General features: G+C 59.5%; 1 protein-coding gene across 1 annotated transcript; it reads right to left on the bottom strand.

The window, feature by feature from the left end:
• Positions 1-1,758: 1,758 nt before the first annotated feature.
• Positions 1,759-26,447, bottom strand: CELSR2 (cadherin EGF LAG seven-pass G-type receptor 2). Its single transcript, XM_047085582.1, has 33 exons — positions 23,111-26,447; positions 18,123-18,770; positions 15,983-16,205; positions 15,453-15,568; positions 15,188-15,276; positions 14,649-14,806; positions 14,058-14,221; positions 13,779-13,904; positions 13,248-13,414; positions 12,677-12,967; positions 12,419-12,593; positions 12,043-12,184; positions 11,764-11,884; positions 11,181-11,364; positions 10,903-11,004; positions 10,170-10,264; positions 9,745-9,954; positions 9,078-9,261; positions 8,849-8,977; positions 8,582-8,762; positions 8,254-8,421; positions 8,029-8,155; positions 7,714-7,914; positions 7,161-7,335; positions 6,729-6,841; positions 6,519-6,598; positions 6,305-6,431; positions 6,092-6,214; positions 5,340-5,467; positions 4,802-4,890; positions 4,502-4,696; positions 4,203-4,373; positions 1,759-4,055 (listed from the first exon to the last, which is right to left on the bottom strand). Exons 1-33 carry the CDS (start codon positions 26,445-26,447, stop codon positions 3,817-3,819), a joined length of 8,778 nt encoding a protein of 2,925 aa, XP_046941538.1. The 3' UTR covers positions 1,759-3,816.
• Between the last annotated feature and the right edge of the window lie 1,293 nt (positions 26,448-27,740).

Below are 27,740 nucleotides of genomic sequence, written 5' to 3' on the forward strand. Positions count from 1 at the left end.
TATTGAAAAAATAAATTTGAGTGCAAGATGGTGGGGGGTTGTTGAATGAATGAGACTCATTGAACAGATTTCGCTAAGCCTTTGACTCACAGCCTTTGACTCTTGCAACCAGAACCAATTCAATTCCCTGTGAGTTTTGAGAGAACTTCCCTCTTAGAAGGCTAGGCTGTGACTTAAGGAAGGCAATAGGCAACTGGGCAGAGGGAGTGGAGTGTCAGCTGGTGTCCCCTGCCCCCCACATACATATGCCCACAAGCACCCTACATAGGCACTGAAATGCCCTTCCCCAGACAGAGGCCTTCCACTGCTGTCTTCTCCTTTTTATGGCCGATCTTAAAGTTCATGTAACACATTTCACCTGTATCACAGTGACAGCTGCCTAGATGTTCACCCTTCTCCCTGAGCCTCTGTCAGCAACTCCTACAGCCTCTGGGATTCCAAGAATTGAGTTGGGGGAGGGGATGTGGAAACACACTTGAGTATTTGGCTCTGGAGAAATCTGGCAGAGGCCAGAAAACCTGAGGTGTGTTCCCCAGCTGTGTCCTGCACGGGTGTCTGGCGAGCAGGGCCTGTTGGTGACTCCCGGCTCTGGCAGAAGCGCTGGAAGGTCGGCATGCCCAGGCAAGCACTTAGGTGTGGCCAGCAGATGGCACGTGTGTGTAGCTTGGGAGACAAAACCAGCCGCAGACCCATGTGCTGTTGCCACCTGGTGGCCGGAAAGGACAAGGCATGTTCTTTTGCTCTCGGTCAGTCTTGAATTTCGTAACCCCCACCTCACCCCATCCCCACCCACCCCGCCCCCATCCTGCCCCACCCCCATCCCGCCCCAAGCCGGCTTAAGCAACATTCAGTAGGCAGTGCCAGCGAGGGAGGAGGCCCACCTGCCACAGCTGCCTTCCTTGTTCAGCTAGCTGCTGCGTTCCTTCCCTTCAGGTCCGCCTTTCTAGTTGTCTCTTTATGCTCTCTAACCCTGCCCCTGCCCAGTAGCAGCAATGAGGGAAGCCAACATTTACTGGCCTCTTACTATGCACTGTGAACTGTTTTAAGCGCCTTACATGTGGTAACTCATTGAAGTCTCATAAAAGCTCAATTAGGTGGATGTTCTTACCATCCTCATTTTGCAGGCAAAGAAATTAAGTCACTCAGTCTGGTGCCCAGGGCTTGTGCTCTTAATCACTACGCACCCTCTAGTGCCCCCATGTTAACTCCCTAACTAGTTTGCTGAACAGACCTTTGAAGAAAATACAAAACTTGGGAAGAGAAGTAATGTTGCAGAACACGTAGTTGGCTTGAGTGTGAATTGCTGTTTCATTTCCAATGGCAAAACACACAAAATGGCCCAGAGAAGTGGTCAGGAGGTACCTAGTCACTGAGCTTTGAATTCCTACCAGCCACTCAGCCACTCAACTCTGCCCTCCCTGCCTCCTGAATTCTGTCCCCAGGACTCAGCCCCTAAGCGACTGGACCGGAAACCTGCCTGCTGTTTGCAGCCTCTCCAGCCACACAAGTCCCTCCTATCCTGGTGAAAAGGAAACCTTCCTGCCACCTGCCGCATCTTCCTTGGACGTGCCAGGACATGGGCTCTGTGCTGATGAGGCTATTTGGCTACTGCTGGGGTGTTGGTAGAGGGACTAGCTCATCGGCTGCTTGGCATCTGAGTCCCCTGACCTCCTGGCCCACCTAGGGCCCTGCCTGCTCTTGTTTTCCAGAGCTGCCCTCTGGAAGGACAGGGTACCACACAGAAGCACGTGATGACAGTGCTCAACCCGCACAGAGCTATAGTTTATTCAGTAGTATGGGGAAATGAAAAAAACAAACACAAAACCCTACTGTATTTACAGTAACAATCAAACTGTACAATCTGATGGTTAGTATCAAGTTAGCATCCAGCATCTTTGTGTTGTTTAAGTCATCAGTAGTTAAAAACCAGTTAAATTTTTAACCCTTTGCAGGAATTGCTGAGGGGAGAGGTCAGGGGGAGAATCCATGGCAGAAAAGCCAAAAACCAGCCTTACAAGTGAGAACAGGAACATTTTTTTCCCCCACCCATAGCCTCTTTTTCTAGCCACCTGCTCCAGAGGAAAGTCAGTGACAAGTCAGGAGTACATGCTTAGCATAAACAGTAACTCAAATGAATTGCAGTTGGCAAAACTGAGGAGGCCGGAGGAGAGGAGGCAGGAGATGACAGCCTGGAGCAGGGGAAGGGCCTCAGGCCCCCACGCCAGGATTGCTGGGTACACACCCAACCTGTCACAGCCACATCAGACCCCCTGGGACCGGACACGAACTCATCCCAACACAAAAAGCAAATAAATAAAATATATATTAACTCTCTCTTCGCAGGGAGCTGGGGGTGGGCGTGGGACAGGGAGAGAAAGAGGAACAGGACCCGGTCCTTTGAAGAAGAGAGCCAATTCCAAGAAGGGGTTAAAAATAGAACATGTCTCAGAGGCCACAGCAGGTCAGACAAAGTGGGATTTGTCTGATCTCGGGTGGGTAGGTGAGTGGACACCAGAACCCAGGCTTGAGACCTGTGCTTGAGACGTCTGGGGGCGACTGAGCCAGCCCTGGATTTACTCTTCCTCCCCGTCCCACCCACACCACAGCAAAGAAGCGCAACTTAACACACGACTGGCCTTCCCCATGCGGGTCAGGCAGGGAAATGAAGCACTTTTGGGTCAGCGAACTGAGCAAACGCCTGGACTGCAGCGCGTGGCCAGAGTCCAGGGAGAGAAGAGGGGCTGGGGTGGCCCGGCCGCCGCCCAGGGGCACGGGTTCCCCTCAAAATGTGTTCATGCAGCATTTGGGGGTCTGGGGGCGTGGAGTCCTTCTGCCCCCTCGCCAGACAGGGCTTTTTTCAGTTCCTGGGAGGGGCAGCACAGGCAGAGTGAGGAGTGCCCTCCACCTTGACGCCCTCACCATACTGAGGCCTGCCGGGGTGCAGCCTGCAGGGCTTGATGCCCTTGGGTGCATGTGGCTTTGTCCTTTCCTTTTGGTGATGGCAAATGAGGGGCAGGCCCCCCAAAAGTCCCTCTCCTCCCAGAGGCACAGCAGATGGGAAACTGAGGAGAGGCTGGGAAGTATCCTGGGAGGTCCTATCCTCTTTGGGAAGGGAAAGGGGAGTCAGTTTCCAGCATATAAAAAAAATTAATCCCTGAAGTCATGAAGAGTGGAGATCCTTTTTTAAATTCTTTTTTCCTCTTTTCTGAAAAACTTTGTCTTGGAGATGTTGGCCCCAGGGGTCCAAAGTGCAGTGAAGGGGATGGTGGGGGAGGGAGTTGGCACTAGATGGCCTTGGGTGGGGTGGGCGCCCCTCCCGGCAAGGCCCAGGCTCCTCAGATGGACGTTTCGTCGCTGCTGCGGGCAGGCGGTGGGGAGCAAGGGCAGGATAGAGCACAAGACAGGAGTGGGGGCATGAGTGCAGCTGGGGAAGGTAAGGGAGCCTCAGGGTGTAGGAACCACCGGCCCAGGGTTAATGCAGGAAGTTAAAGAAGAGAAATCTGGAGAGGCAGGAAAGGAAAGTGACAGAAAAGGCAGACAGGGGGTTAGTCGGAGCAGAGAAGACAGGGAGAAGCTTCCACCAGGAGAAGGAAACAGAAAAGCAACCCCAGCTCCCCACCCTCCCTCACTTTGCCCGATGCGGGCTGAGCTGACCCCATGGGGCACCATGGTCTGTGGGCATGTCACAGTAAGGCAGCTGGCCAGCCCATCCGTCCCCCGACCGCCTGCCAGAGCAGCCTGGCGAGGCCTGGAAGCAGCTGTGAGCCCAGCCGGGCCTCTGAGGGGCTGCGCCCGGTCCCACCCAGCCAGCCTCACTCACTCGGAGCCCGACGAGTCCTCATCCACTGTGCCCGCCTTGATACTCATGGCGATGGGCATGACCCCGTTCAGCTGCTCCTGGAGACTCTGCCGGGGTGGAGGGCGGGGAGGGGGCCCGCCCCGGCTGCCTTCGCTGGCTGAGGAGCCCCGAGAAGACCCTGTGCCCTGCTCCAGGGGCAGCCGTAGGAGGCTGCTCTTCTCACTGATGGTGGGCAGATACTTCTTCTTGAGGATGCCTGTGGGGGGAGGGGGGGTGCAGGCGCCATGAGGAACAAGTGGTAGGCTCATGGGACTGCCCTAGAGAGCCCTACCAGCCACGGGGCAAAGGTGAGTTGTGAGGTTGCCAAATGGGGGAGCATGGCAGCTGGGCATGCCCTGCTCACCTTTGTGAGGTTGGGCAGAAGGGCCTGGAAGGGGGCCCAGGGACCCCTCCCGAGGCAGGGCATCTCCATTCTCCCAAGGATGCTCCTCAGAGGCCCCATTGCCACTACTCTCCTTTGCTGTGGTCCCAAAGTCTCCTGGCCAGGGAGCCTTCCCGGACCCTGGGCCCCCATCTGGTGGAGAAAGGAAGTTGATAAGGCCCGGAGAAGACAGACAGCTAGGAACTCACTACCCTAGGAATTCCAGGCCCTTTGCCCTCCCGTTGCCCCCTTCAAAGGCCAAAGCCCTGGCGCCGGCCCACCCTTGGGGGTACTGTGCAAGGGCAGTCTCTCAGCGCCAGGCCCCAGCAGGCTGTCCCAGCCTGGCTCTCCAGGGAAGGCGGCCTCCTCCTCCTCCTCCTCTTCCTCCTCCTCACTGTCTGATGAGTGAGTAGAGGCATAAGAGCCACTCTGATCATCTTCCAGGGACAGGTCACTGTCAGAGTCTGTGTCAGGATCTGGGAGGTGGGGGAGAAATCACGGCTGACCAACCTGCCTCTGCACACCCTCCACAAAAGCCAGGCAGCTGCCCCCCACCGGCCATCAGGGGCTTCTGTTCTCACCATGCTGCTGGTCTTGACCTTCCAGGAATAGGCTACCTGGGTCCCCAAGGCCAGGGGGCCCTTGGCCAGGGTTCAGTGTGGACTCTTCCCTGAGAAGACAAGGCCATGTTAGAAGGGTCAGCCCAGCCCTTTGCCTAGTGTCCCATTCTTTTCTCTCTCTCTCGTTTCCCTGTTTCTGCCCCATGCCCCTCCTACTTCTTTTTTTTTTTTTAATTTATTTATTTTGAGAGAGAGAGAGAGTGCATGCACACATGGGGGAGGGGCACAGAGACAGAGAATCCCAAGCAGGCTCCAGGCTGTCAGCACGAAGCCCGACGCAGGGCTCAAACCCACGAACCATGAGATCATGACCTGAGCCTAAGTTGGACGCTCAACCGGTCTGAGCCACCCAGGCACCCCCCTCCTGCTTCTAATTTAAGCTGCCACCAGTCAGCCAGCCACCAAGTGCACTATTCAACTCCCAGCAGGTGGCTGGCCTGGTTTCCAGCAGGCACAGCACTCTTCTCTCCTTGCGGATGCCCCCGTCACCAGGGCTCACCTCAGCAAGAAGGGGATGTAGCTGGGTTGACTCTTGCCCGAGCGGCTGGCACTGTGTAGAGAGCCTGCTGAGTCTCCGTACGGCTGGTAGAGCCGCCCATCTGCATAGGGGCTGGGGCAGTTGTAGGACTAGGCATGGAACGGAGAGGTCAGTAGGTAGGGGGAGCAGGCCGGGGTGGCCCCAGGACGGGGAGCAGAAGGGCCGAGGGAGCTTGCCCTAAGTTCTACCACCTACACGCCCAGGTCTGAAAGAGAGAGGCCCCACATCTCCGCTCCCCCCACCACTCCCATATCGGGGCCTGGTAGTAGCCATAGCTCTGCCGTACCTGGGCCAGCCCTGTGCACGCCAAGTACCCTGGACTCAGCTATATAAGGGCTTCCTGGTAAAAAAATGGTACCAGGAATTATCTCCTGAGAATGTGCTGGACACAGAAAATCTACCAAGATCCACGAGGGATTCTCAGATGTTGGGCATCCGTGACTGGGTCACCTGTCTTGGTCACTTCCTCACCTTACTCTTCCTAGCTCTACACCCAACTCTTCTGAGTCAAAACCTTCCTCCCTACCCCCATGTCCCCCTCTTCCCAGGCCACACATACCATTTCACCACCCCTTCCTCCTTCCAGGAAAGGATGTAAGGATGAAGAAAAAGCGGGGCAAAAAGCACAGAGAACAAGCTCCTTGGTCCTTCTGCCTCTTCCTCTCTGCCCCAGACCTCCCTGATCCCACGTCCCTGATCCCTGGCTCCCTCACCGAGGTCAGGGTGGACTTGGTGGTCAGCGCAGGGTCAGGGCTCGGCTTGCGGCTGCAGGCAAACTTGAGTGCTTTCCGGACCTCCTTGCTAAGCACCACGTAGGAGAGGAAGATGAAGGGGCCCTGGCAGGCGAGAGGCAGCAGCTAAGTGCGGAATCGGGCACCCCATGGCCAAGCCTCACACCCCCATCTCCATGGGCCTGGGCCAGGTACCTGGATGCAATTGCAGGCAGCAAAGAGGTAGTGGAAGAGGAGGGTGTCACTGTTGACAGAGAGCAACGCCAGCAGCCACGTGGCGCTCAGCAGCAGGAGAACAGCGAAGGAAGGCCGCAGGCCTGAGCTGGAGAGGGGGAGGCTGTGAGCCCGGCCAGGAGGCCTCCCACACCGATGCCTGCCCACTGCCCAGGCACCCACACCCCATACTCACACAGGGCCTTTCTTCTCAAAGCCCTGCCGCTGGGCAGCACAGGAGGCGCGGGCTGCCAGGATGTACAGGAAGACACTCATCTAGCAGGGGAGGGCGATCATCAGGGGACAGACAGCTTCTACTCAACTCTGCGGGGGCCCAGCAGTTTCCCCATTCCTAAATGGGGACACACTCAGCCTGCTCACCCCCAGCCCACTTTCTAGCACCTACCGAGACAGCAAAGGCCACAGGGCCAGCAAAACTCCAGATGAGCGTATCATAGATGGAGAGCCAGCAGAAGTCAGGGTTCCCATAGCCCTCAGGGTCGAGGCCCACGGCTAGACCTGGGGGTATGGTGACAACAGCAGGGGAAGGGGTGGTAGGGCCTTGATACCAGTCAGGTGTCAAATGGGCTCACAGGGCCAGGTGCAGAGGACAAAGGGTTCCACCCACCATGTGTCCATGCCGACCTGTCCAGGATGGGGGACCCAGCCCCTGGTGGGGAGCCTCAAGGACTGAGAGGCATGCCTACGGAGAACTCAGCCTGGGTCATGGGGGTATGGGGCCTCTGGGACTGGGATGTGGGTGGGGAGGTGTGGCATGAAGGTGGACCCAGGGCCTAGGGATGCAGAACCTCAGGCCCGGGAAGGGGGTGGGAGGTACCTGTGATGAAGGCAGGCACACCCCAGCCCAGCATATAGTAGAAGCGCATGGGGCCAGCGTTGACGTCGCGCACCTCGGTGAGTGCCCGGTACAGGTGCAAGGCCTCCAGCAAGGCCCAGGAGAAGGTGCAGAGGTACAGGAAATGCAGCAGGATGGCGATGACTGTGCAAGCAAACTGGGGGCCCAGCCATGCCTGGTCAGTGACCAGGGCACACCCAGAGCGTCTTGTCAGGGGAAGGGCCTGGGTATAAGGTGGTGCTTTGGGAAGTGTGGGCCAGAGGAAGGTACTCCTAGGATGCTGGCGGGGTGGGGGGGAGGTTGGGGGACGGGGGGGGGTTGGGGGACGGGGAGGCGGTGGGGGGGGAGGCGGCAGAGGGGGGTGCGGTAGGGGTAGGTGAGGGGGAGCTGGAGAAGAGGAAACCATGGGCTGGGTACTGGGCTGGGCTCTGAGTTCTTGCTGCAGAAGCAGAGACTGGGGAGCTGGGGAGGACTATAGGAAGTTTCATAGGACTAGAAGTTGTGGACGGTCTCTGGGTGAGGGGAGAAATCTTACAGGGAGGTCAGCCTGGTTGATTCCTAGGAGGAAGACCAGCTGGGCCAGGCCCAGAGCAGCAGTCAGGTTCCGTCGGATGCCATGCTGGTTGGAGCGTAGGGCACGCAGGATAGTGAGGAAGAGGAAGGCGAGCAGTAGGGCAGCCAAGGTGACCCCTAGGGCCACATATGTCAGTGTCTTCAGCGGCAGGATCTCTCCATTCTGCAGAGCAGGTGGCAAGAGGCCAGGAGAATTAGGAAGGGCAGGGCCTAAGAATCCAGCCCAGTGCCCTGGGCTCCCACCCCTAGCTCCGCGGCTGCCCCCTGGGGGTCCAACCTCTCGCCGGGACACATCCATGAGCACGGCAAAGCTCGTCATGTGGTTGCACTGGCAGCTGACGTGGCTCTCGTTGCGGAAGACAACCTCGCAGCCTCGGGCTGACCAGCCACCTGTGCCACTGACTCTGCACGAGGGAGGCAGGGGCAGGGGACCAGGAGTGTAAGGCACCCAGGGGCTTGGCTCTCCGCCCAAAGCCTTGGGGGAAGGGCAGTTTAGGCTCACAGGATGGAATGGTTCCAGAAGACACAGATGGGCTTGGTGCGCTCCTCCGTCTCCAGCAGCCGGAACTGCACCGTGACTGGCTTGTCCAGGGCACGGGGCAGAAGTTCCTCATCGTCATGGACGCTGATACTCACCACCGGTGTGTTGATGACAGGGCGTTTGGGGACTCTGATGAAGAACAGGCAGGTACACAGTCACTATGGCAGTCCCGTGGCTGAGGGAACACCCATCATCAGTTGGACATGCCCCGACCCCTGGCCTCTCTGTGCCTCAGCACTCACCCGCCCAACCTGCATCCCACCCACCCCTTGTCTCCTCAGCTGCTCACCTCAGGCTGCGCTTGTCCGGGTCATAGTTATGGGGCAGCAGCCCGGCCAGGGTGCGGTAGATGATGACGCTGGCCACAGCCTCACCCTGGCTCAGCTCTGGGTGCCGCCGCTGACGCCGAGCCAGCTCCTCTGGCTCCTGGGTCTCTCCAGGGCCCGCGGGCCTGACCACGGTGGGTGTTTCTGGGACCAGGACACTGTCCACTCAGCTGGGCCCCGCACAGATGCCCCAGCCTGGCCCCTGACCCACCCTCTGGCTCCCCACTGACCTCTGAAGACAGAATCAGGCAGAATGACCGTCGTCTCCAGGTCAGGGGGCCGCTCCCCCCGCAGCGCCTCATAGCGAGGCAGCTTGGCCCCAGCGAAGTTCCCCTTGTCCAGGCGAACTACAGAGATGACTAGGGAGAAGGGTCACAGGTCAGACCCTGGGTCAGGCCCCCAGCACAGCCACCTTGGCCAGGGCCTCTTTCCACAGCCCCCTCCCTGACCCAGCCTCACCGATGTTGGGCGTGACGATAGTGAAGGGGCTCAGGTAGGTGTGCCGCATGTTCTGAGCCAGGGCACTGGCATAGGCCTCGTAGTGCTGAAGCAGCCAGGCCGTGCCACCCTCCGTCTGCTGGATCAGCTCCCAGTGACGCTTGTTGGCCGCGTCCAGGAGGGCGCTGCCCACCCGCAGCAGATTCTGGGGTAGGCATGGTCACAGTGGGCTGCAGCCCCATACCTTCTCATCCCCACCACCGGGCCCCACTTGTGCCTCGACCAGCCCTGGCTACCCACGCCAACCATGCCGCTCCTTCAAACCTTCCCTCCTCATTCTGGAACTAGGAGCTTCCCAAGCCCTGTGTCTGGACCCACACACATGGCTAGATGCTGATTCCTCCCCAGCCTGGCAAGGTGGGCAAGGCCTCTGCTCCGAGGAACCTGGTCAGGCCAGGCCCCAATACAAACGTTAGTTTCTGTTAACACCTTACTAGAAAAAGAGCTGGAAGGAGATGCTCTAAATTCCATGGCTCGAGGGACATCCCGGAGGCTTCATGCCAACTGGGAGGTCCCCAAAGGCAGGGATGGAGAGTGTTCCCCATTCAGCCCTCAGGTTGCCCCAGAAACGGGCTCACTCACCATGACCCCCATCTAACCAGCCAGCCCTGCCCCATCCAAGCCCCACCTCGGTGAAGTGCACATCCTGCGTGGCAGACAGCCCAAAGCCCCGCTGGGCACTCTCATGGGCCAGCAGCCGTGTGGCCAGCTGGTAGGCCACCTTGACATCACTGCCAAAGTAGCCAGCCGTGTGCTGTGTGGCATTGCGCAGAAGCAGAGCCAGCCGCTGGGAGCGTCCCGAGTCCAGACCTGATTCATTCCGCTGTAGCCGCTCAGCCTAGGATGGAGCCGGACAGGACAGGGATGGCAGGAGGTCAGCACAGGAGGATAGCAGTGAGGTCCCCAGAGAGCAGGACTGGAACTCTGGAGTAAAAGGGCCTCAGGAAAAGGGAGAAATGGCCACTCCCGGTGGGGGGGACCCTGGGGGCTGGAATTCCAAAAGCCCTTTTCTCAAAGCTAGCAGCAGCGAGGGGAGAGAAGAGGTTCACTTACAAAGCCTTTCAGCTCTGAGAAGGTGACTGATGTGCAGTTGAAAAGGTTTGGGGGGAGCCACCCCCTGTGTTCATCACAGTGGCGCACGGCAGTCCCTGGGGGAAGGAAGCCCAGATGGCAGGCCTCAGGACAGATACAGGATGCTTCCCGGACCTGCCAGAGTTCCCGGGTGCCAGGACCTCATGGGCCAGAGACAGGAGACAAGCAAACAAGGGCCCTGCCCTCCTGCAGCCCAGATGAGAAGAGTAAGAAACCCCTGCAAGATGGGCCCAAACAAGGATGCAGGAGCACAGGGCACACACTCTCCTCAAGCCCCTAGACATCGCTGTCCCTCTGCACCTTGTGCTCTCTGCCACTCTCTGCTTATGAACTCTGTTCATCATCTCAGTCCAAGGACCAGGACTGGGGCTGGGTCCCCTGGAACAGCACCCAACAGCCCCTACTCCCCAGACTGCCTTTCTAGTGGCATAATTCCTGTTCCAGGCGGTGAGTTGAGGATGGGAAGGAACGCTGTGTGATTCATCTTTGAATCTCTATACCCGTCACTGTGGCTGCACACGGCAGGTGTTTCAGCATTTTTGTTAAGAATTCAGGATGTAGGTGCCCTTCATCCCGGCAACCCTGGGAGCAGAGCAACAGTGTGGGACATGGAGTCTCCAGGACCTGGAGACCAGAGAAAGGTCCCGGGATCTGCAGCCAGTCCTAGTGATGAGAGGCCAAGTCCAGCACCTACCAAAGGAGCCTTTGGGGCAGGGAGCAGCAGCAGGCAGTCCGAAGCGGGTACGGGGCCACCAGATCCCAGCCTCGATGGCCCGTGGGCAGCTGTCGTAATTCACTGCAAGGAAACACACAAGGTCACCCAGGAGTAGCTGTCCCCCTGCAGCTCTGCTCAGGCTCCCAGCCCACCCTCAGCAGCCTCAGGACTGCAACCAGCCCCTGCTCCTGGCATCCCTGGGACATCGGGACCTGGCACACAGCAGGAGAGCCACCGACCCAGCATGGGAGCCCCACCTTCACAGCCATTGGTGGTGACCTCAGCAAAAGGGTTGTCACAGCGGTCACACTGGCGCCCAATGACGCCTGGCTTGCATGGACACTGGCCGTCCTCGGGGTCACAGACGCGGGACAAAGAGCCCGTGGGGTAGCAGTCACAGAGGAGGCAAATGGGGCTGCCAGGGGGCCGGTAGTGGTTCTCCTGAGAGGGGGGACAGAGGATGCGGGTCACTGGCCCAGGCTCTCTCTCCTGGATGCTCATGGATCCTTTCAGCTGTGGCCCCTCTGGAGGGAGGCTCGCTGACTTCAGGTCCCCCCAGGAATGGTATTCAAAATATTTAACTGGTAACAATTTGCGGTTTAGCCCATCAGTGAGATGCCAACCAGTCAGAACTGGTTGCAAACAACCAGTGAGGCCAGCCTAGAGTTCACTGGTAGAGTATCCATCCTGGGTCCCCCACACCCCAGACACATCAGAGCACGGGGCCACTTGTCCACCCCATCAGAGCAAGGGCACACAGCCCTGAGCTCTCTCTGCAGTAAGGCCTTCTCCACTTAAGGGCCCAGGAGGCCACTGTGGAGGCCAGGTGGGGGCTGTCACCTTGCAGTGGCACTCGCCGCTCGTCTTGTTGCAGTCTGGGTCGAAGCCTTTGCTGACATCACAGTTGCACGGGCCGCACGTGGGGTGTCCCCACCAGCCTCGGGGGCAAGGCTGGTCAATCCTGCAGAGAGGAGCCCAGGCGGACATGAGCTCCCTCTGCCATCCTTGTCTGGTGCAGCCTTGTGTGGCCCTTCCGACTGTGGCTGTGGCTCACCCAGGTTCATGGTGCTCTGAGGGACACCCCAGAGACAGGCGAGGGTCATGCCCTGGTCCACTTACCTGGTTTCACAATATGGCCCAAGGTAATTTGGGGGACACTCGCAGGTGTAGCCGTGGGGGGCACTGGGCTTTCGGATACACACGGACTGATGCTCACATGGGTTCAGGTCACACACGTTAGTACAGTTGTCGCCATAGTAACCTGGGACCATAAGGATGAGAGAGACTCAAAGCCCACCCTCCCCTGGCACTTTCTTCAAACCTGCCTTCATCCACCACCTTCCAGTCTGAGAATCATACCAGCTGGCTATGGCTTTGCAGTGCAGGAGACAAGGCTCAGAGAGGTCATATGACCCACCTCAGGTCACACAGCAGAGCTGAAATGAGACCCTGGGCACCCACCAACCTGCCCCATTTCCCTGGATCCCTAGCATACCTGGATCACAGCTACAGGAATAGCTGTCCCAGTCATCACTGCAATAACTGTTGGCAGGACACGGATTCGAGTCACAGGGGTCCGGCAGGCTACAGCCTGGCTCCACATTGATGCTTTCCCCACGGCCAGGATCCAGACTGCTAACCCCCTCGGGCGTCTCGCTTACCCTCACACCCTGGGAGGGACGGAAGCGGTATTGGCCCTCTGTGGAGCAGGCCTCCAGGTGGTGAGGACTGGGAGGCAGGGGAGGAGGCTCACCTGCAGACAGCCCCGGAAGCCGCGAGCCACCCCACCACCGGCTGGCCCAGGCACTCCCCCAACTGTAATGTTGCTCAGGTGCAGCCCATGCAGCCGGGGGCCCAGGTTGCCCTCTGCCCGCTGCTGCCCGTAGTCAAGGGACAGGATGGCATGGCCAGGGCCCCCACTGGCTCCCAGCGCCAGCTGTGCACGGTGCCAGTCGCCGTCATTGGCCCGGCCTGGCTCCAGCTGGAGAGACGAGGCCTGGAGCCCTGTGCCCTCCACACTCAGCACCACATGGCCTTCCCTCAGCTGGCAGCAGGAGAAAAGAAAAGAGGGTCAGCAGACTGCCTTAATCATCTCTTCTAGCCCACTGCCGTCCTTCCTGGACCACCAAACCCATCCTACTACCCAGCTGAGGCCAGAGAAGAAAAGGTGTTTTTTCCCTTGGGGCCAATAGATGGCAGCAGTGATCCAACAAACAGCTCTAGCGGCCTCTTCCTTGGGGACAAGAATAGACCCCGCCCAGCCATCTCTGACCAGCCCCCTGGAGGCTACAGCAGCCCTGGTCACTACCCCCTCCCTGCATCACCTGCAGGGTGATAGTGCTGCGCCCCCTGGTGACAGCCTGCAGCAGGACACCGTTGGCCTGGCGTGTGCGGAACATGAGGCTGAGGTGCCAGGGCTGGGAGATGGGCAGCGAGAGGCCGTGCCAGGCCACCAGGCTGCTGCCCAGGAAGCGCTGCGGGTTGGCCATTTCTGAGGAGGCAGATAAAGGCAGATTCTGAGGGGTGGAGTAGCCAAGTGCCCCAGGGGGTATGATGCTCAGAGGTGGTGGCTCTGTGGGAGGCAGGGCACTGCCCCTCCTAGTGCCCACTCGCCTCGTTGGCCCCACCCTCCAGAGCATTTACCTGTCCTGCGCCTGCCCCATGCTGTGCCCAGGCCTGCCTCTGACTGGGCCCTTTGTCTCCAGTGCTACCCTCTCAGGGCTCTGCCCAGACACGCTTTTCCACCTACAGCCCAGCCTGGCTGGGCCCTGCCCAGCGCCTGCCCCGACCCTGCCAGTGTTCCCAGCATTGCTGACAGCTCTCGGGCCTCAGCCTCTGCTGGCTGCCCCTCCTACCCTGGGCACAGCTCTTGCCCCCGAAGCCCAGAGGGCACTCGCAGCTGAACGCGTCCCACTGGTTCACACAGGTGCCCCCATTGTTGCAACTATTGCTGTCACACACGTTCTTCTTGGCAGGGCAGCCTAGACGGGAGAGAAAGGGGCTCGGGTCAGGGCTCCAGACAGAAAACCTGTAGCCGGAGGGGCCTCTGAAACCCCCAACATGTCCCCATACCAGGCCCAGCCCTCCTTTCTGCACTGGGTTCCTGGCCTTGCCCCTGCCCCGGGTCCCCGTACCAGGCACGGTGCCATTGTTGGCGATGAAGTCAGCCATGTCTACGTGCCGGCTGTCCACTTGCAGGTTCCTCATGCAGCCCACAAAGTGCCGCGTGCGGACAGGGAAGCTCTCGGGCAGGTCAGGTACCCCACCCAGCAGCAGGGGCCCTGTCAGATCCAGAGACCTGGGGGAGCAGAAATGATGGCAACGTGAGGCAAAACGGGGGAGCTTCTGGCTCTTCCTTCTCTCCTCTCCCTGCCACCAAGCCAGAGGCGGGAAGGGCCCAGGCAGGAGCCCAAGGGGCCCTGGAGAAAGCACAGAGAAAGCGGGGCATCCCAACCTGGAGCCACTCTCATCTCACACCCACCATCCCCCCTGCACCCCCCAGACCGCTCCATGAGACCCTGCCCTAATCGCCTAACCTTGCCGTTCCCGCTCCCCAACCCAAACCTCTGCAGAAGCCTGAGCAGGGGCTAAGGGAAGCAGGATGAGGGAAGGCCGCCATCTGGATTGGTTTCCATTTCAGGGCTCCCTGAGGCCCACTGTCTCAACCTTCCCTCCCTGCCTGGCCCCACACTGCACCCCATCCCTCAGCCCTCTCCCCTGCTCACTTTTTGCTGCCACCCTGGGTACCCTGGGCAGCACAGGAGTAGTTGCCCAGGACAGCTCCAAAACGCAGGGCCACTCCTGTGTCACAGCCATCCACAGTCACCACAGCCACCTTCTGTTCAGATGGACCCTGCGGGAGCCCTGTCTGACCTAACAGTGGCTGGACAGGGAAGGGCAGAGAAGAGAAACAGTTCAAGAAGCCCACTAGGTTCACGGGCCAGGCACAAAGGCACCAGCACATGCTGACACCGCTCTGTACACACATATATACAGGTGTGCACACGTGTGTTCACGTGACATATGTGCTCGACTGCATTCCCCAATGTCTGCTCTGGAGTGTGTGCCTAACAGGACAGGGGACATCTAGTACTGCCGGGTGGAAGGGAGACACCCTGGCAAAGTGGCAAGTTCCCACCCCCTTCCCCCACTTCCGTCAGAAGTGCCACCCATTAACAGCCCCCCTGGATGAAGCACCACCTAGATCTGAGCACCTGAGCCAAGGACAGAACCCTCCAGCTCCTTGACCCCCTCCCACACTCACCTTATTGTAGTACTTCAGCTGGACTGTGTGCCACTGTCCGTCACTGACCCCTCCGGGCACGAATGGAGACACAGTGGTGGTCGACTCCCCTGGGGAAAGGACCCAGGTGAGCTGGGACGTCAGATGAGGGCTGGGAATGGGGAGGGTGTGCTCACAGTTGGGACTGGGCCCAGGTTGGGCTGGGAGGGCGTGTGGCTTGGGGTCAGGGGCCACGACACATAGGGCTTTTGGGAGATGGGCAAGGACATGGGGCAACCGGGATCACCTGCAGAGAAGGTGAGCTGGACCTGCTCCTGGATCACCTCGAGGGCCACAAAGTCATGCTTCTCGTTAAAACGTCCGTTGTATAACAGCAGCCCATCGCGCTCCTTGGTGGCAAACCTGAGCAGGAGGTGGAGATGGGGGCAGGGAGCGGGGCACCAGCCTAACCCCAGCCACCTAACTAGCCCCTCCCTGATCCTACTCAGGACACTCCAGAGGGCTGACACTTGGCTAAGGTTATGGGCTGTGGAGCTGGAACGTGGAAGATGAGCCCAAACCAGAACTAAAACCAGAACCCTGACCTCCTGACTCCCCACCCTCAAAAGTGGGGTAGGAAAAGTGATAAGTGGACCCTGGCGGGTAAGGAACGTCTGCTGGCAGAGCGCACAAGCAACTCTCAAGTGCAGAGCTGGCTCTGCCAACAACCTGCTCCAAGCACTTTCGCTGCCTGACCTCTTGCCTTGCGTGCAGAATGGGAGACACCCCAGGCTCCCGCCACACTCCCTCCCCCCAGCTCAGGGCCCAGCCACTCACGAGAGGGCCAGGGTGAAGTGGAAGCGCTGGCGCAGGCCACGGAAGGTGATGAAGGAGCGGGCAGGGAAGCTGCGCGTGGTCACCTGGCAGTAGGGCTTCTCGAAGTCTCCAGATGGGCAGTCGCACTTGAAGCCACCCACCAGCAGGTTCACGCAGGTGCCTCCGTTCTTGCAGACACCTGGGGTGCAACGGCCTGAGCGGGCACTCACCTCGCAGTGCTCACCTGGGCAAGGGGAAAGCCAGGGCGGATATCAAGTGCCTGAGAGGGTAGAGTAACTGGGACGGCTCCTCACCCAGCGATACCTCCCATAACACTCCCAAATTCTCCCAAGCATCTGCACCTCCTTTCATGTGCCCACGTTCTCTGAGATCTAGGAAACCGGGGTGTTGTGTCTAGCCCACCGTGCCATTCTCACCACCATCCCATTATACTGCTCCCCTGCGAGTTCCTTGAAGTTCCCAGGCCCTTCTGTACTCCTTTTGGGGCTCAAGTGCACAGGCCTGCCGGGGTCTCTGGTCATAAGGCCCAGGTCCTAGTTAGCCTTTGGTGTCCTGGCTTCCAAGCAAGCTTGGGGGTGTTCTGTTCCCACAGGGGTGGATGTGCATGGAGGAAAGAGCCTGCAGGACAACACCAGGGCTGGTGCCAAACCCCCTTCCTCCCACCCTCCCACTGGTGCTTTTGTCTCTGCCAGGCGCCAAGATCAGTTTCCCTCTCTGGGGAAGAGACCAGGCTTCCACTTTGGTTGTCAGAGTTATGGGTGGGGGGTGAGGGGTGGGGGAAGCTGGAGACTCCCAGGAATGGGGCAGAGAACTCCCGCCCTGAGTCCTGGGGCCCAGAAGGAGGCCCTCTGTGCACTTGGGAGATGCTGACAGATTGGGGAACTGAGCCCTGGGAGCAGACCAGGATTTCAGTGGAGGAACTGAAAATTCCAACAACATCAGATGGGAAAATCCACCCCTTTCTCTCCCTCCCCATTCCCAGATTCTAGAGATAGGTTCTCAGCTCCTGTGCCTAGTGACTGGCTCTTGTTTCCATGGAAACTGTTGTTCGCCTACTCTAAGCCCCCCTCCCCATCCTCCTGGACAAAGACTCCCCTCCCATCCCCCAAGCCCTCCCCTCCCCTCCACCCCCACCCACAGCAGACTGAGAGGAGTCAAGTCTGGCAAGTTCTGGGCAGGAAGATGCAGCAGAAAGGCGGTGGGGTCTGCCCGCCAACGCTGGCAGAGCCAGTGGGCATGGCTGTGGAGGAGAGAGAGTAGGCCTAACCTATCTGGGAAGGAAGGGCCCAGGGAGGAGAGAAGGGGGTGTCCTGAGGAGAAACAGGAGCCTGCAGGGCGGGGTCAGGAGCACAAAGCAGAGGCTGGGGAGGGGATGTGTAAAAACCCAGGTCACAGGCCAACTGGGAGGCCTGACCCTTTTCCCAGCACCTGCGCAGGGGTGGAGCTATTCTGCTCAGGGTCACAAAGGTACACAGACCTTCTGAAACAACCCTACCCCGCACCCAAACCCCTCCAGTTTGTTCTATGCCTTCTTCTCAACGCCTGGGAAGAAAAGTATGGGCTGCAGCCCAAAAAGGTAACTCACTCAGTGGTGGGGGAGACCAGATTCCAGGCCCAGCCTCAGGTCTAGTCAAGCTGTGAGGTGAGACTCAGAACAAGTCGCCTGAGTCCAGTGGTCTCTTAAATCACAGCCAACACCTTCCAAGGGCTGGCTCTTTACATGTATTAAGTTAATTACATTAATCCTTACAACCACGCTGTGAGGTAAATCAATTCATCATCTCCATTTAAAAATACCGAGACACAGAGAGGTTAAGTAACTTGCCCGAGGTCACACAACTACTACTAGTGGCAAAGCTGGAATATAAACCCGAGCCGGCTGCCTCTAGAGCAGGCGCTGACCTCACTTACTATGCTGCCTGGGATGGGGGTGGGGAGTGCTGGGAGAAGGTGGGCTCCCCCCTCCTCCCTCCCCAGTAGGTCGCTGTAGAGGAGCAAGTGGGATCTGCAGATGGCCAGTGTAACCTGTGCCTGCCTTATTCTGGAAAAGAACGAGGCAGCCCCGGTCCTTAGCCTGATCTGTGCTTGCACTGAAGCGTTAGCCCTCCAGAATACCTCCCCCCGACCCCCTCCAGCTCACCCGTGTAGCCGTCGCGACAGAGGCAGGTGTAGCCGCCCTCTCGGCTGCGGCAGCGCCCATGGGGGCCGCAGGGCCGCGAGTAGCAGAGGTCCACCTCGGTCTCGCAGTAGTCGCCCGTGAAGCCGGGTGGGCAGCGGCAGCGCAGCCCCCCAACGGGATGGATGGGCCGGAAGAGCACCGAGGAGGAGGCGATGAAGGGCGCGGAGGAGTCAAAGCGCAGCACCGACACGCAGCGCATGTAATTTTCGCAGGGCTCGCGCAGGCAGATGTTGTCGTCGAAGGGCAGCACGCGCTGCGCCGAGATGGCCGTGAGCAGACTGCGGTTCAGGTACAGACGTTCCTGCAGGTCCTCGGAGGGCAGGAAGGGCGGCCCGCCCCCTGGCCCAGGCGGCTGGCCCACGGACAAGCTCACATTGAGGATGTGGCCACCGGGGGCGTCGGTGTCCCGCTGCACGTTGAAGACCACCACGTGGTCTGGGGGTGTGGCCAGCGTGGCGGCCACCGCCTGGATGAAGAGACCCAGTAGGGGGGACAGGAAGCGCTCTGGCGACATGTCCTCCAGGCGCAGTGTGATGCTGTGCGTGAGCATTTCGTCCGTGATGATGGTGACACGCAGTGCGCACTGGGCAGTAACACTGTGCACGCCGTCTGCGGATAAGTGACATGGGTCAGGACCCGGCACAGGGCTGGGAGGGCAGGGGTGCCAAGCCGGAGACCTAGCCTTGGGCAGGAGCACCCCAAGAAGGGAGCGGGAGCCGAAATCCAGCCCACACACTACTGAATTGCCCAGTTGCCACAGTGGCAAAAAGTGCCTAAGAGACTACATGTAGGGAAGTCACACCTTGCTGGATCGGACCCCACCCACACTTAAGGTGATTCCATTTTTCACAAGTTCTCTTTGCATACTTTACAAAAACCCTGCACTGTGAAGAACGGCATGTCTTTTAATGTTTGTGCACCTTTCCCTGTCCAAGCCATGACTCTTAACTCTCTTACACCAAATTCAGGACTTCCCTGCACAAGAACCCAATTTTGCCTATTTCTTACCTTTCTACAGGGCCCAGGGCACCATGAGATACCCACAAAAATGATCATCCTACCCCTCAGCCTCTATACCTCGACACTACCATAACCCTGACCCTGGCTGTGCTCCCTCCTCCCCCACCGAGGCAGAGTGAGGGGTGAACTGGGTCAGTGGGCCACCCAGTCCCCCTCCCACTGAGCCCCATGGCTGCTTGGGCGCAGGCCTGCTATCCCCATAGCAACGCCCCACACAAAGCATTCTTCCCGCCCAACTCTCTGGGCTGCTGAAGATAGCCTGGGGAGGCCTCACCCCAGGAAATCCAGCTGAGCCACCTTTCCAGGGGCTGCACCACCCATTGCCCTGATGCTGTGAGAGATGGGGGTGGGGGGCAGAGATGGAAGGGCCCGGGCAGCTCTCCAACCTGAAACCCCAGAAAAGCCCCACTAGGCTGATCTCCCCTCCGGCCTTGGGCCTCTAGCTATTCATCGCCCGCTTGGCTCACTGCATTGCACCCAAATCCTTGCTACACCTGCAGGCCACACACTCACTTATAAACAGCTAGGTGCTAACACACTCTAGTGTCTCACTCCACCCACACTCTAAGCCCAGAAATACCATGCACACCTGAATGCACATATACGTGACATTGGATTTTATTTAGTTCGAAAATGAAAGCTGGAGGCCAGTGGGGAGGAGGAAATGGCTTGGCAGGGCTGTAAAGGGTATTCATTTTTTAAATTTACTACAATGTCCTACACATAGTAGGTGTTCGGTAAATGCTAAGATGCTGATGTCTCCATAGTGAGGAAATGATCTTTTAAACACAGCAGGAGGGGCCCTGAGTTGATATTAAGAAGGAACCCCTAGTGGGAACAGGGCAGAAGATGGTGTTTCTGGGGTGGGGTGGGATTAGGAGAGGGACCTGGGAATAGATTCTGCTTCTCTGCCGTACCTACGGGAGGTGGCTGACTACACCAGGCAGCTCAGCTCAGCCAGGGAAGGCTGAAGGCAGACACCCATCTCAGCCATGGCTTTGGTCCACCCACCTGCCCTCCAGCCTCATCGCAGAGACTGCCAAAGCCTGCCTGCTCTCACCAACAAGCTTGCCTGTCATTCCCCACTTCTGCTCCTCCTACTCTCGTCTAGAGCTACCGAACACGCTGTGCCTTCCCACCTGGCCTACCCACAGTCCTCCTACTATTCTAACCTGCCCCAAGCTCACCTACTCCAGGAGGCCTGCCCAGATTTATGACCTCAGGCTCTACTTTTCTCCCTCTTTCAGACCACCCTGCACTGAGGTGGGGAGCTGGCACAGGGCTCTCAGGCACTTGGTGCCTCTGCCCAGTGATTCCTTGATGGGATAGTCCTTCCAGGCAGAAAGCTGCCGAAGAGTCCACACAGAGCCCCTAACTGATTAGGGAGCGGAGGGGGCAGTCAAAGCCAGTGAGCAAGAGAAACCTCACCACCACTCAGCCCCGGGGAACAAGCACTCCTCCCTGTGTCTCCCCACTGCCGTCCCAGGCCCCGCCCATGCCCCTCACCCAATGTGTCTCTGTTGCTTCCCATCTGGTCTACCATCTGTGGCCACCTGCCCCCTCTTCTGTTGTCCCTCATCCCCAGCAGTCAACGTACTGCTCAGTCCTTCCTCTTTGTTCCTCTCCCTTGCCTTGACCTAGGTCACCCCTCAGGTGTCAAGGCAGGGTGGGAACAGGGGTCCCAGGTCCCAGACTGTGGCAGAATCAGACTCCAAACCTGTCTTCCCCTGGCAGATGTGCCAGTGGAAGCGGTAGGCGTGGAGGGGGGAGTGGGTGGGGGTCTGCCGCTCTGGGAGCTGACCAGACCACGCACAAGAGTTCCTGTGTGTTCCAGCAGAGTAAGAAAGAGGCAGGGAGAATTGGGGCCTCAGAAGAGCCATCCAGCCCAAGCTGGGGCAGCTTCAGCCACAGGGACAAGAGGCAGGGAAGTCAGAGGGGCATGAACGTGGAGACCAAACAGGGGAAAACAAAGACCCAGAAAAAGAGCCAGCAATGGAGAAAGTAGGAAAGGAGGAGAGAGCTACACAGGAGATCAGGAGAGGGCAATGAAGTGGGGCTGAGCAGGAGGGCCCCGTGGGCAGGGGCGGGTAAGAAAGAGAGACAAAGAACAAGAGAAGGAAAACAAAGGGGCAGTGGGAGTCAGTTCCCCCTCACCCCAGCCTCCCTTAACTTTGGGGTTGCCGTGGTGACTGCCTCCAAGGGTCAGGGCTTAAGGGACATGGTGGGGCCAGGGCTGGAGGGCCAGCCTGAGGCCTTCCCTTCTGTTCTCAGGGAGCTGTGGTCAGGGGTTCTGCCCAGGTAGGAGCCTGAAGGCTGGGTGGGGCCTCCTCAGTGTCCTGCCATACTCGCCTAGGACAGGCTGTGGGGAGGACAAGAAGCAGAGGCCCTTCTTTTCCATCCCTCCCCACAGCTTGCTTCTCCCAGCAGAAAAAGGTACAGGATACAGGAGCTCGAGCCCTTCACTTCCTCCTCCTGGAGGGAAACTGAAGCTTCAAGAGGCACAGAGCCTTGTCCATGACCTCTAAAATCTCTTATCCCCTGGCTCCTGTGGCCACCTAAGGGAGTAGGGCAGGGGAGGCATCTGTCCAGGAAGGACCCAGAGCGGGGAGGGGGCTGACCACACCCTGCATCTCACAGGTCTTTCATTGCCCTCTAGGCCCAGACTCCCTGAGGTGGCAATAGAGGGGTGCCAGACTCTTTTCTTCTCCTCCCTTATGTGTCTGGAATGGGGTATCCTGGGCCATCCATCCCTAGGGTGTCTCTAACAAGGGGCCCTCATGGGGGTGCCAGTTGTTCCCAGGCTTGGGGAAGGGACTCGGCAACCTGGGGCTGGCCCCCTCCCTGCCACTGCCAATCACTCCTCATAGCTGACAGAGAAGACAGAATGCCCCCCCCCCCAACTCTCCTCCCCCAACCCTCTGTCCAGGGAGTCTGCAGGCTGAGCGCTTGGCCAAGCAGCAGGAATGCCTAGCCTGGGTCCTGGCCAGGCTCCCACGCCCCAGGACTCTGTTCTCTCCCCACCGGAGCAGGGGGCTCTACCCTCAAAGACCACCAGTCCCCTCGCTCATCCTGGTCCCCATACCCCATTCCTTGAGTCCAGGCTGGTCACAGACAGCAAGGAAGGCCTAGCATCCTAAGAAGAGCCCACGGGGTGGCAAGGCGGCCCAGGAGGCCTCAGCCTGGCCCTGGCTTCACCGCAGCCCCTCCCCCAAGCTGGACCCCGAACCATGGCCTCTGACAGTGGGGTCTGTTTGGACAGAGACAATGAGCTCTGGCTTCACTTCCTGCGGGAGCTCTGAAGGGGTAGCCAGGCCAGGCTCTTTCTGCCTGGAGGGAAAAGAATGCACTAGACAAAGTCCCCCTCAGCCAGTCTGGGGCTCAGCCGGGAGCCAGAAGGGGCCAGAAGAGGCCCGACAGCAGGGTCCTGACCCCTCGGCGGCAACCCTGTGCCCCACAGCCCTCTGCTCTGTCAGAAGGCTGTTATGAGATCACAAGAATACCCTGCCGGGCGTGAAGGGGTGCTGAGGGGACCGGCTCACCTCCCTGCCCCACACACAACACAGTCCTCTCTACCCCTCCCCCAGCTCTCCTGGCCCCCCAGTCTTCCACGTGCCTTTTTTCTTTTCTTTTTTTTTCTTACAATTCTTGGCAGCCATAGCCAGGGCAGCCTCGCCATACTTGCCCTGCCACGTCACAGGGTGGTAGGCAGGGGGCAGCCAACCGAAGCAGCCCAGCCCAGCCTGGGGTGGCAGGCGGGGCCTGCACCAGCTGCCAGGATTCCCAGGGCTCCTTCCCAAGCTGCTTCTCACCCCTCAACCTCTGTGCCAGCCTCTGGGCAGAGAGGTGAGTCCAAGGCTTCTCCCTGGACGGCTGCCCAGGGCCTCCTCCAATGGCCGCCCCCACCTGACACCACCTGGGCCCTTCCTTACCTGACACTAGCACGCTCATGATGGCCTCCAGAGGCCGGTTGTTGTCCAATGCCCGGCTCAGCCTCAGTTCGCCTGTGGAGGCATTGAGCAGGACGAGGCTGAGTTCATTCCCCCGCTCAAAGCTGTAAGTCAGGCTGTCTGAGATGTCAGGGTCATGGGCAGGCACACGGCCGATGGCACCCCCAGGGAAACTGCTTGAGCGGTTGGTGACATAGTTGTTGAAAAGGATCTCAAAGTTGCCCAGCACTGGTGGGTTGTCGTTGCGGTCAAGCAGGCGGACGTGGACAGTAGCCCGGCTCACCAGGGGAGCCGACGTGGCCTGGATGACCAGGATGTATTCAGGCCGGTCTTCATAGTCCAAATCCACCAGAGCGGTCAACTCCCCAGAGAAGATGTCCAGTTGGAAGACCTCAGGGATGTTGCCCTCCACTATCTGGTACATGATCTGGGCATTGGTGCCTTCGTCAGGGTCAGTGGCTGTGACCCGGGCCACGGCCAACCCGATGGGGCTGTTCTCTTCCACAAACACGTCAAACTCGTCCTGCTCAAAGACGGGTGGATTGTCGTTCACATCCAACACAGTGACTGTCACTTCCATAGGCGTGCGGGCGGGAGGCATCCCCTTGTCCACTGCATATGCCCGCAAAATGTACTGGGCCACATTCTCACGATCCAGCCTCCGAAGCGTTCTCACGATGCCTGATGTGGACTCTACGATAAAGTCACCATCTCCATCATCACCCCCTTGGAAGGTGTAGAAGACCCTGCCATTAAGGCCAGAGTCACGGTCAGTGGCCGAGATCTGCAGCACACTGGTGAAGGGAGGCACATCCTCATAGACGCTGCCCTGGTAGGAGTCACGAAGGAACTGAGGGGCATTGTCATTCACATCATTCACGAGTATCTCCAGGTAAGTTGTGTCAGACTTCTGGGGAATGCCATTGTCCCGGGCGGTGATGGCCAGGGTATAGGACACTTGATCCTCGTAGTCCAGCTCAGCCTGGGTGGTGACAGCCCCTGTATCTGCATCAATGCGGAACTGAGGGATGCTGTCCTCCATAAAGTAGGTGATGCGGGCATTCTCACCTGTGTCCTCGTCCGTGGCACTGATCAGCACCACCGTGGTGCCTGCTGGCCGGTCCTCATTAACATTCACCGTATAGTGGGAGCTCTGAAAGACGGGACGGTGGGTGTTGGCATCAGTGACGTTCACTACCACCTGTGCCGTGTCCTGCCGTGTGCCGTCAGAGGCAGTGACAGCTAGCACGTATTGCCGCTCAAGTTTATAGTCCAATGGCAGCGCGAGCGACACCAGCCCACCACCACTCTGGCTGGTGATGGAAAAGCGGTTACGGGTGTTGCCACTGGTGATCTGGTAGGTGATGACGCTGTGGGCATCACGGTCCACAGCCGACACTGTCACCACACTGGTGCCCACAGCTGCATCCTCATTGAGTCTCACCGTGTACTCTGGTTGGGTAAAGGTGGGGTTGTTGTCGTTGACATCCAGGATGGTCACACTGACACTAGCTGAGGCAGTGAGCACTGGGGTGCCATGGTCTCGGGCTTCTACCCCAAAGCTATAGAAATCAACCTCTTCCCGGTCCAGCTCAGCTGCCACAGAGATCCAGCCTGTGCCATTGTTGATGGCAAAGGGAAAGTCATGCCCAACCCCGGCAAGGCGGTATTCCAGGCGGGCATTGTCACCAGCGTCAGCGTCAATGGCCTGGACATGGAGGACCAGGTAGCCTAAAGGGACACTCTCCAGCACAGTGGCCTGGAAAGGGGTGCTAACAAAGATGGGGGCATTGTCATTAATATCCAGGACTTGCACTGTCACCAGGCCAGAGACGTTGGAGAGCGGGGGGCGGCCACCATCCTGTGCTCTAACCCGTAGGGTATACTCCTTGGTTGTCTCATAGTCAAGAGGGCTCACCACATCCAGAGCTCCAGTCTGGGCATCCAGGTAAAACTGTCCCCGAGCGTTGCCACTCATGATGCTGTAATGCACCAAGGCATTACTGCCCTTGTCTCGATCTGAGGCTGTGACCCGGAGTACCGGGGCCCCTGGGGTCACATCCTCACGCACCTGGACCACGTAGCGCTTCTCACTGAACTGAGGGGCATTGTCATTGTCATCCTCCACAGATAGGAACACAGCAGCTGTGGCACTCCGTGGACCGGGGTCCCGACCCTGGTCACTTGCCTCCACTGTCAATTGGTAGGATTCTACTTCTTCCCTATCCACAGGGCCACGAGTTCGAATCACCCCAGAGCGAGGGTCAATCTCAAAGACTTCAGAGGGGCTGCCACCGGGGCCCTCCAGTAGGCGGTACAGAATATTGGCATTGGGAGGGGCGTCACCATCTGTGGCTCTGACCGTGAGCACCTCATAGCCAACCTCCAGGTTCTCCCTGAGGCTCTCCTTGTACTCCTGCTGCTCAAAAACAGGGTCATGATCATTGGTGTCAGTCACCAAGATGGTAAGTGTGGCCAGGGCACTGCGTCGGGGCATGCCATGATCCTGTGCCGTGACCCTGAAGACATGGGTGCTCTTGGTCTCACGATCCAGTTCCTCGGCTGTAGTTACAGCCCCCGTGATCGGGTCCAGAGAAAAGAAATGTTTGGAGCGGCTATCAAAGAGGGCATCCATGGTGTACTCAAGCCGGCCTGCCTCACCCTCATCTGGGTCAATGGCCCGCAGGGATGCCACAGGGGTACCAGCTGGCTGGTTCTCAGGCACTGTGGCCTGGTAGCTGGGGGGCTGGAACTGGGGGGCTGTATTCACATTCCTTTTCCGACGCCCGCCCATGGACTCTTCTGCTGACCTTTCCCCTGCCCTGAGCCCCGGGGTCTGCACCAGCTTGCAGGACTGGCATCTCAGCCGTGGGGCCTTTAAGCACGGGTGTTCCTGGGGCAGGGTGAGCTTGCCCTGGGGGGAAACGTGGCCTCCAATGCCCAGGAGACGACAGCTCCATGGGCAGCCTTCAGGCGTTGGCGGCAGGGGGATGTGGGCTCCGGATTCTGGACACCAGACCCTCAGACCGTCGTGGTGGGGCACCAGGTGGCCAGTCAGCTCCGTCCCTGCATCCCTGCAGCGGCTGGTGTAGAGCCAGAGGTTGGAGGCTGAGGCTGGACAGAGCCAGCCTACGGGGGCGCAGGCCCCTGAGGAGCCACGTCCCCCGGGCCCCAGGGAACGACAGGGCCCCACTTGGTCTCCCAGCAGTGGCGGCAGTAGCAGCAGCAGCAGCAACAGCAGCAGCAGCGGCGGCGGCGGCGGCGGCGGCGGCGGCGGCAGTAGCGTTGGAAGGGGGGCGCGGGCTGCCCGGCTCTGCATCTCTCCCTGCTCCCGGCCGGCCGGGTCAACGGCGGCGGCGGCTCCTCCTCCGGCTCCAGCCGGCCCCGCCGCGCCTCATGCCCAGGCCGGGGCGCCAGTCCCCGGGGGCCACTCGTGCGCCCCTCGGGCCTGCGCTTTGCTGCCTCGGCGGGGCCCGGCGCTGAGCTCTCCGACGCACCCGGGCTCGCACCGCTCCCAGATCCCGGCCCGCGCCCGGGTCACCCCGACCACCGCTGGCTGGCGCCGCGCCTCCACTTGCGCGCCCGGCTCTCGCCACCTGCGCCCGCGGGCCCCGCGCGACCCTGGCCCTGCCGACTTCCCGAGTCTCGAGGTGCCCCTTTCGCCCCCGCGGGATCGCCCACCTGAGCCCGCGGAGCTACGCACCCGGACCCCGGCCGTCCTCGACTGCCCCGCGCCACTCGCTCGCGCCCCGCGTCCCCGCCGAGGCTGTTGCTGTCTCCGCGGCCAAGGGCCCAGCCCCACCACGATCCCTCGCCTCCCCGGCGGGCGGGCGAGCTCTGCAGAGCGGCGGCGGCAGCCGCGGCGGCGGCGGCTCATTACCATAGACCTGCTCGCGCCGCCGCCGCCTTAAAGCGGCAACGCCAGCCGCACCGAAGGAGGTGGGCCCCACCCGGCGCCCTCCTACACACCGACGTCCTAGGATTCCCGCTGGCCAGACCTCCATTCCCAATCCCTTCCCAGGCCTGCCCCTGGGCCGGGGCCAGATCCCTACCACAAATTAGAGAAGAATTAACAATCAGAAGCCAGACAGAGAATGAGAATAACGGTGTTTGTGCCCTAAGTATGCTTACAGGTTTTCAAAAATATTTTGAAGGGCTCTCAGAGACCAAGGGCCCACCTCACTCCAGTCACCATGGTCGGCTGCTGATAAGAGCCCTTGAGTCCTGGGTCAGGCTGAGCTAAAAGGGGCCTGCTCAACAGTATAAAGCCTCCCCCATATTCCAGAGTGACACCCCACCTCCCTGGAACACAGAGTCCTGAGACCCCCATCCTCACCCCTCATCCAAGTTGTGGTCTAATTAGGATGCCCCTTGGGGTCCAGTTGCTGGGCTTAGACACCCCTGGACTTTGTAGGGAGCGATAAGCTGGGACTGCCAAAGCCAAAGCCAGTCGGTATAAACATACTAATATCACCAGCTTCTGAGGCCCAGAATGGCTGAAATTTTTACCGGGTCACAAGGCTGGTTGGGGATGGAGCCAAGCATTAGGACCCAGGCTTCCTAGATCCTAGACCAGTGGATTTCACTGCCCCATAGGGCCTCCTGTCTGGAG

The sequence above is a fragment of the Lynx rufus genome, unplaced genomic scaffold (assembly GCF_022079265.1).
Source record: "Lynx rufus isolate CCGP_SWC_20201006 ecotype Redwood Valley unplaced genomic scaffold, mLynRuf1.p SCAF_2, whole genome shotgun sequence".
Taxonomy (NCBI): Eukaryota; Metazoa; Chordata; class Mammalia; order Carnivora; family Felidae; genus Lynx; species Lynx rufus.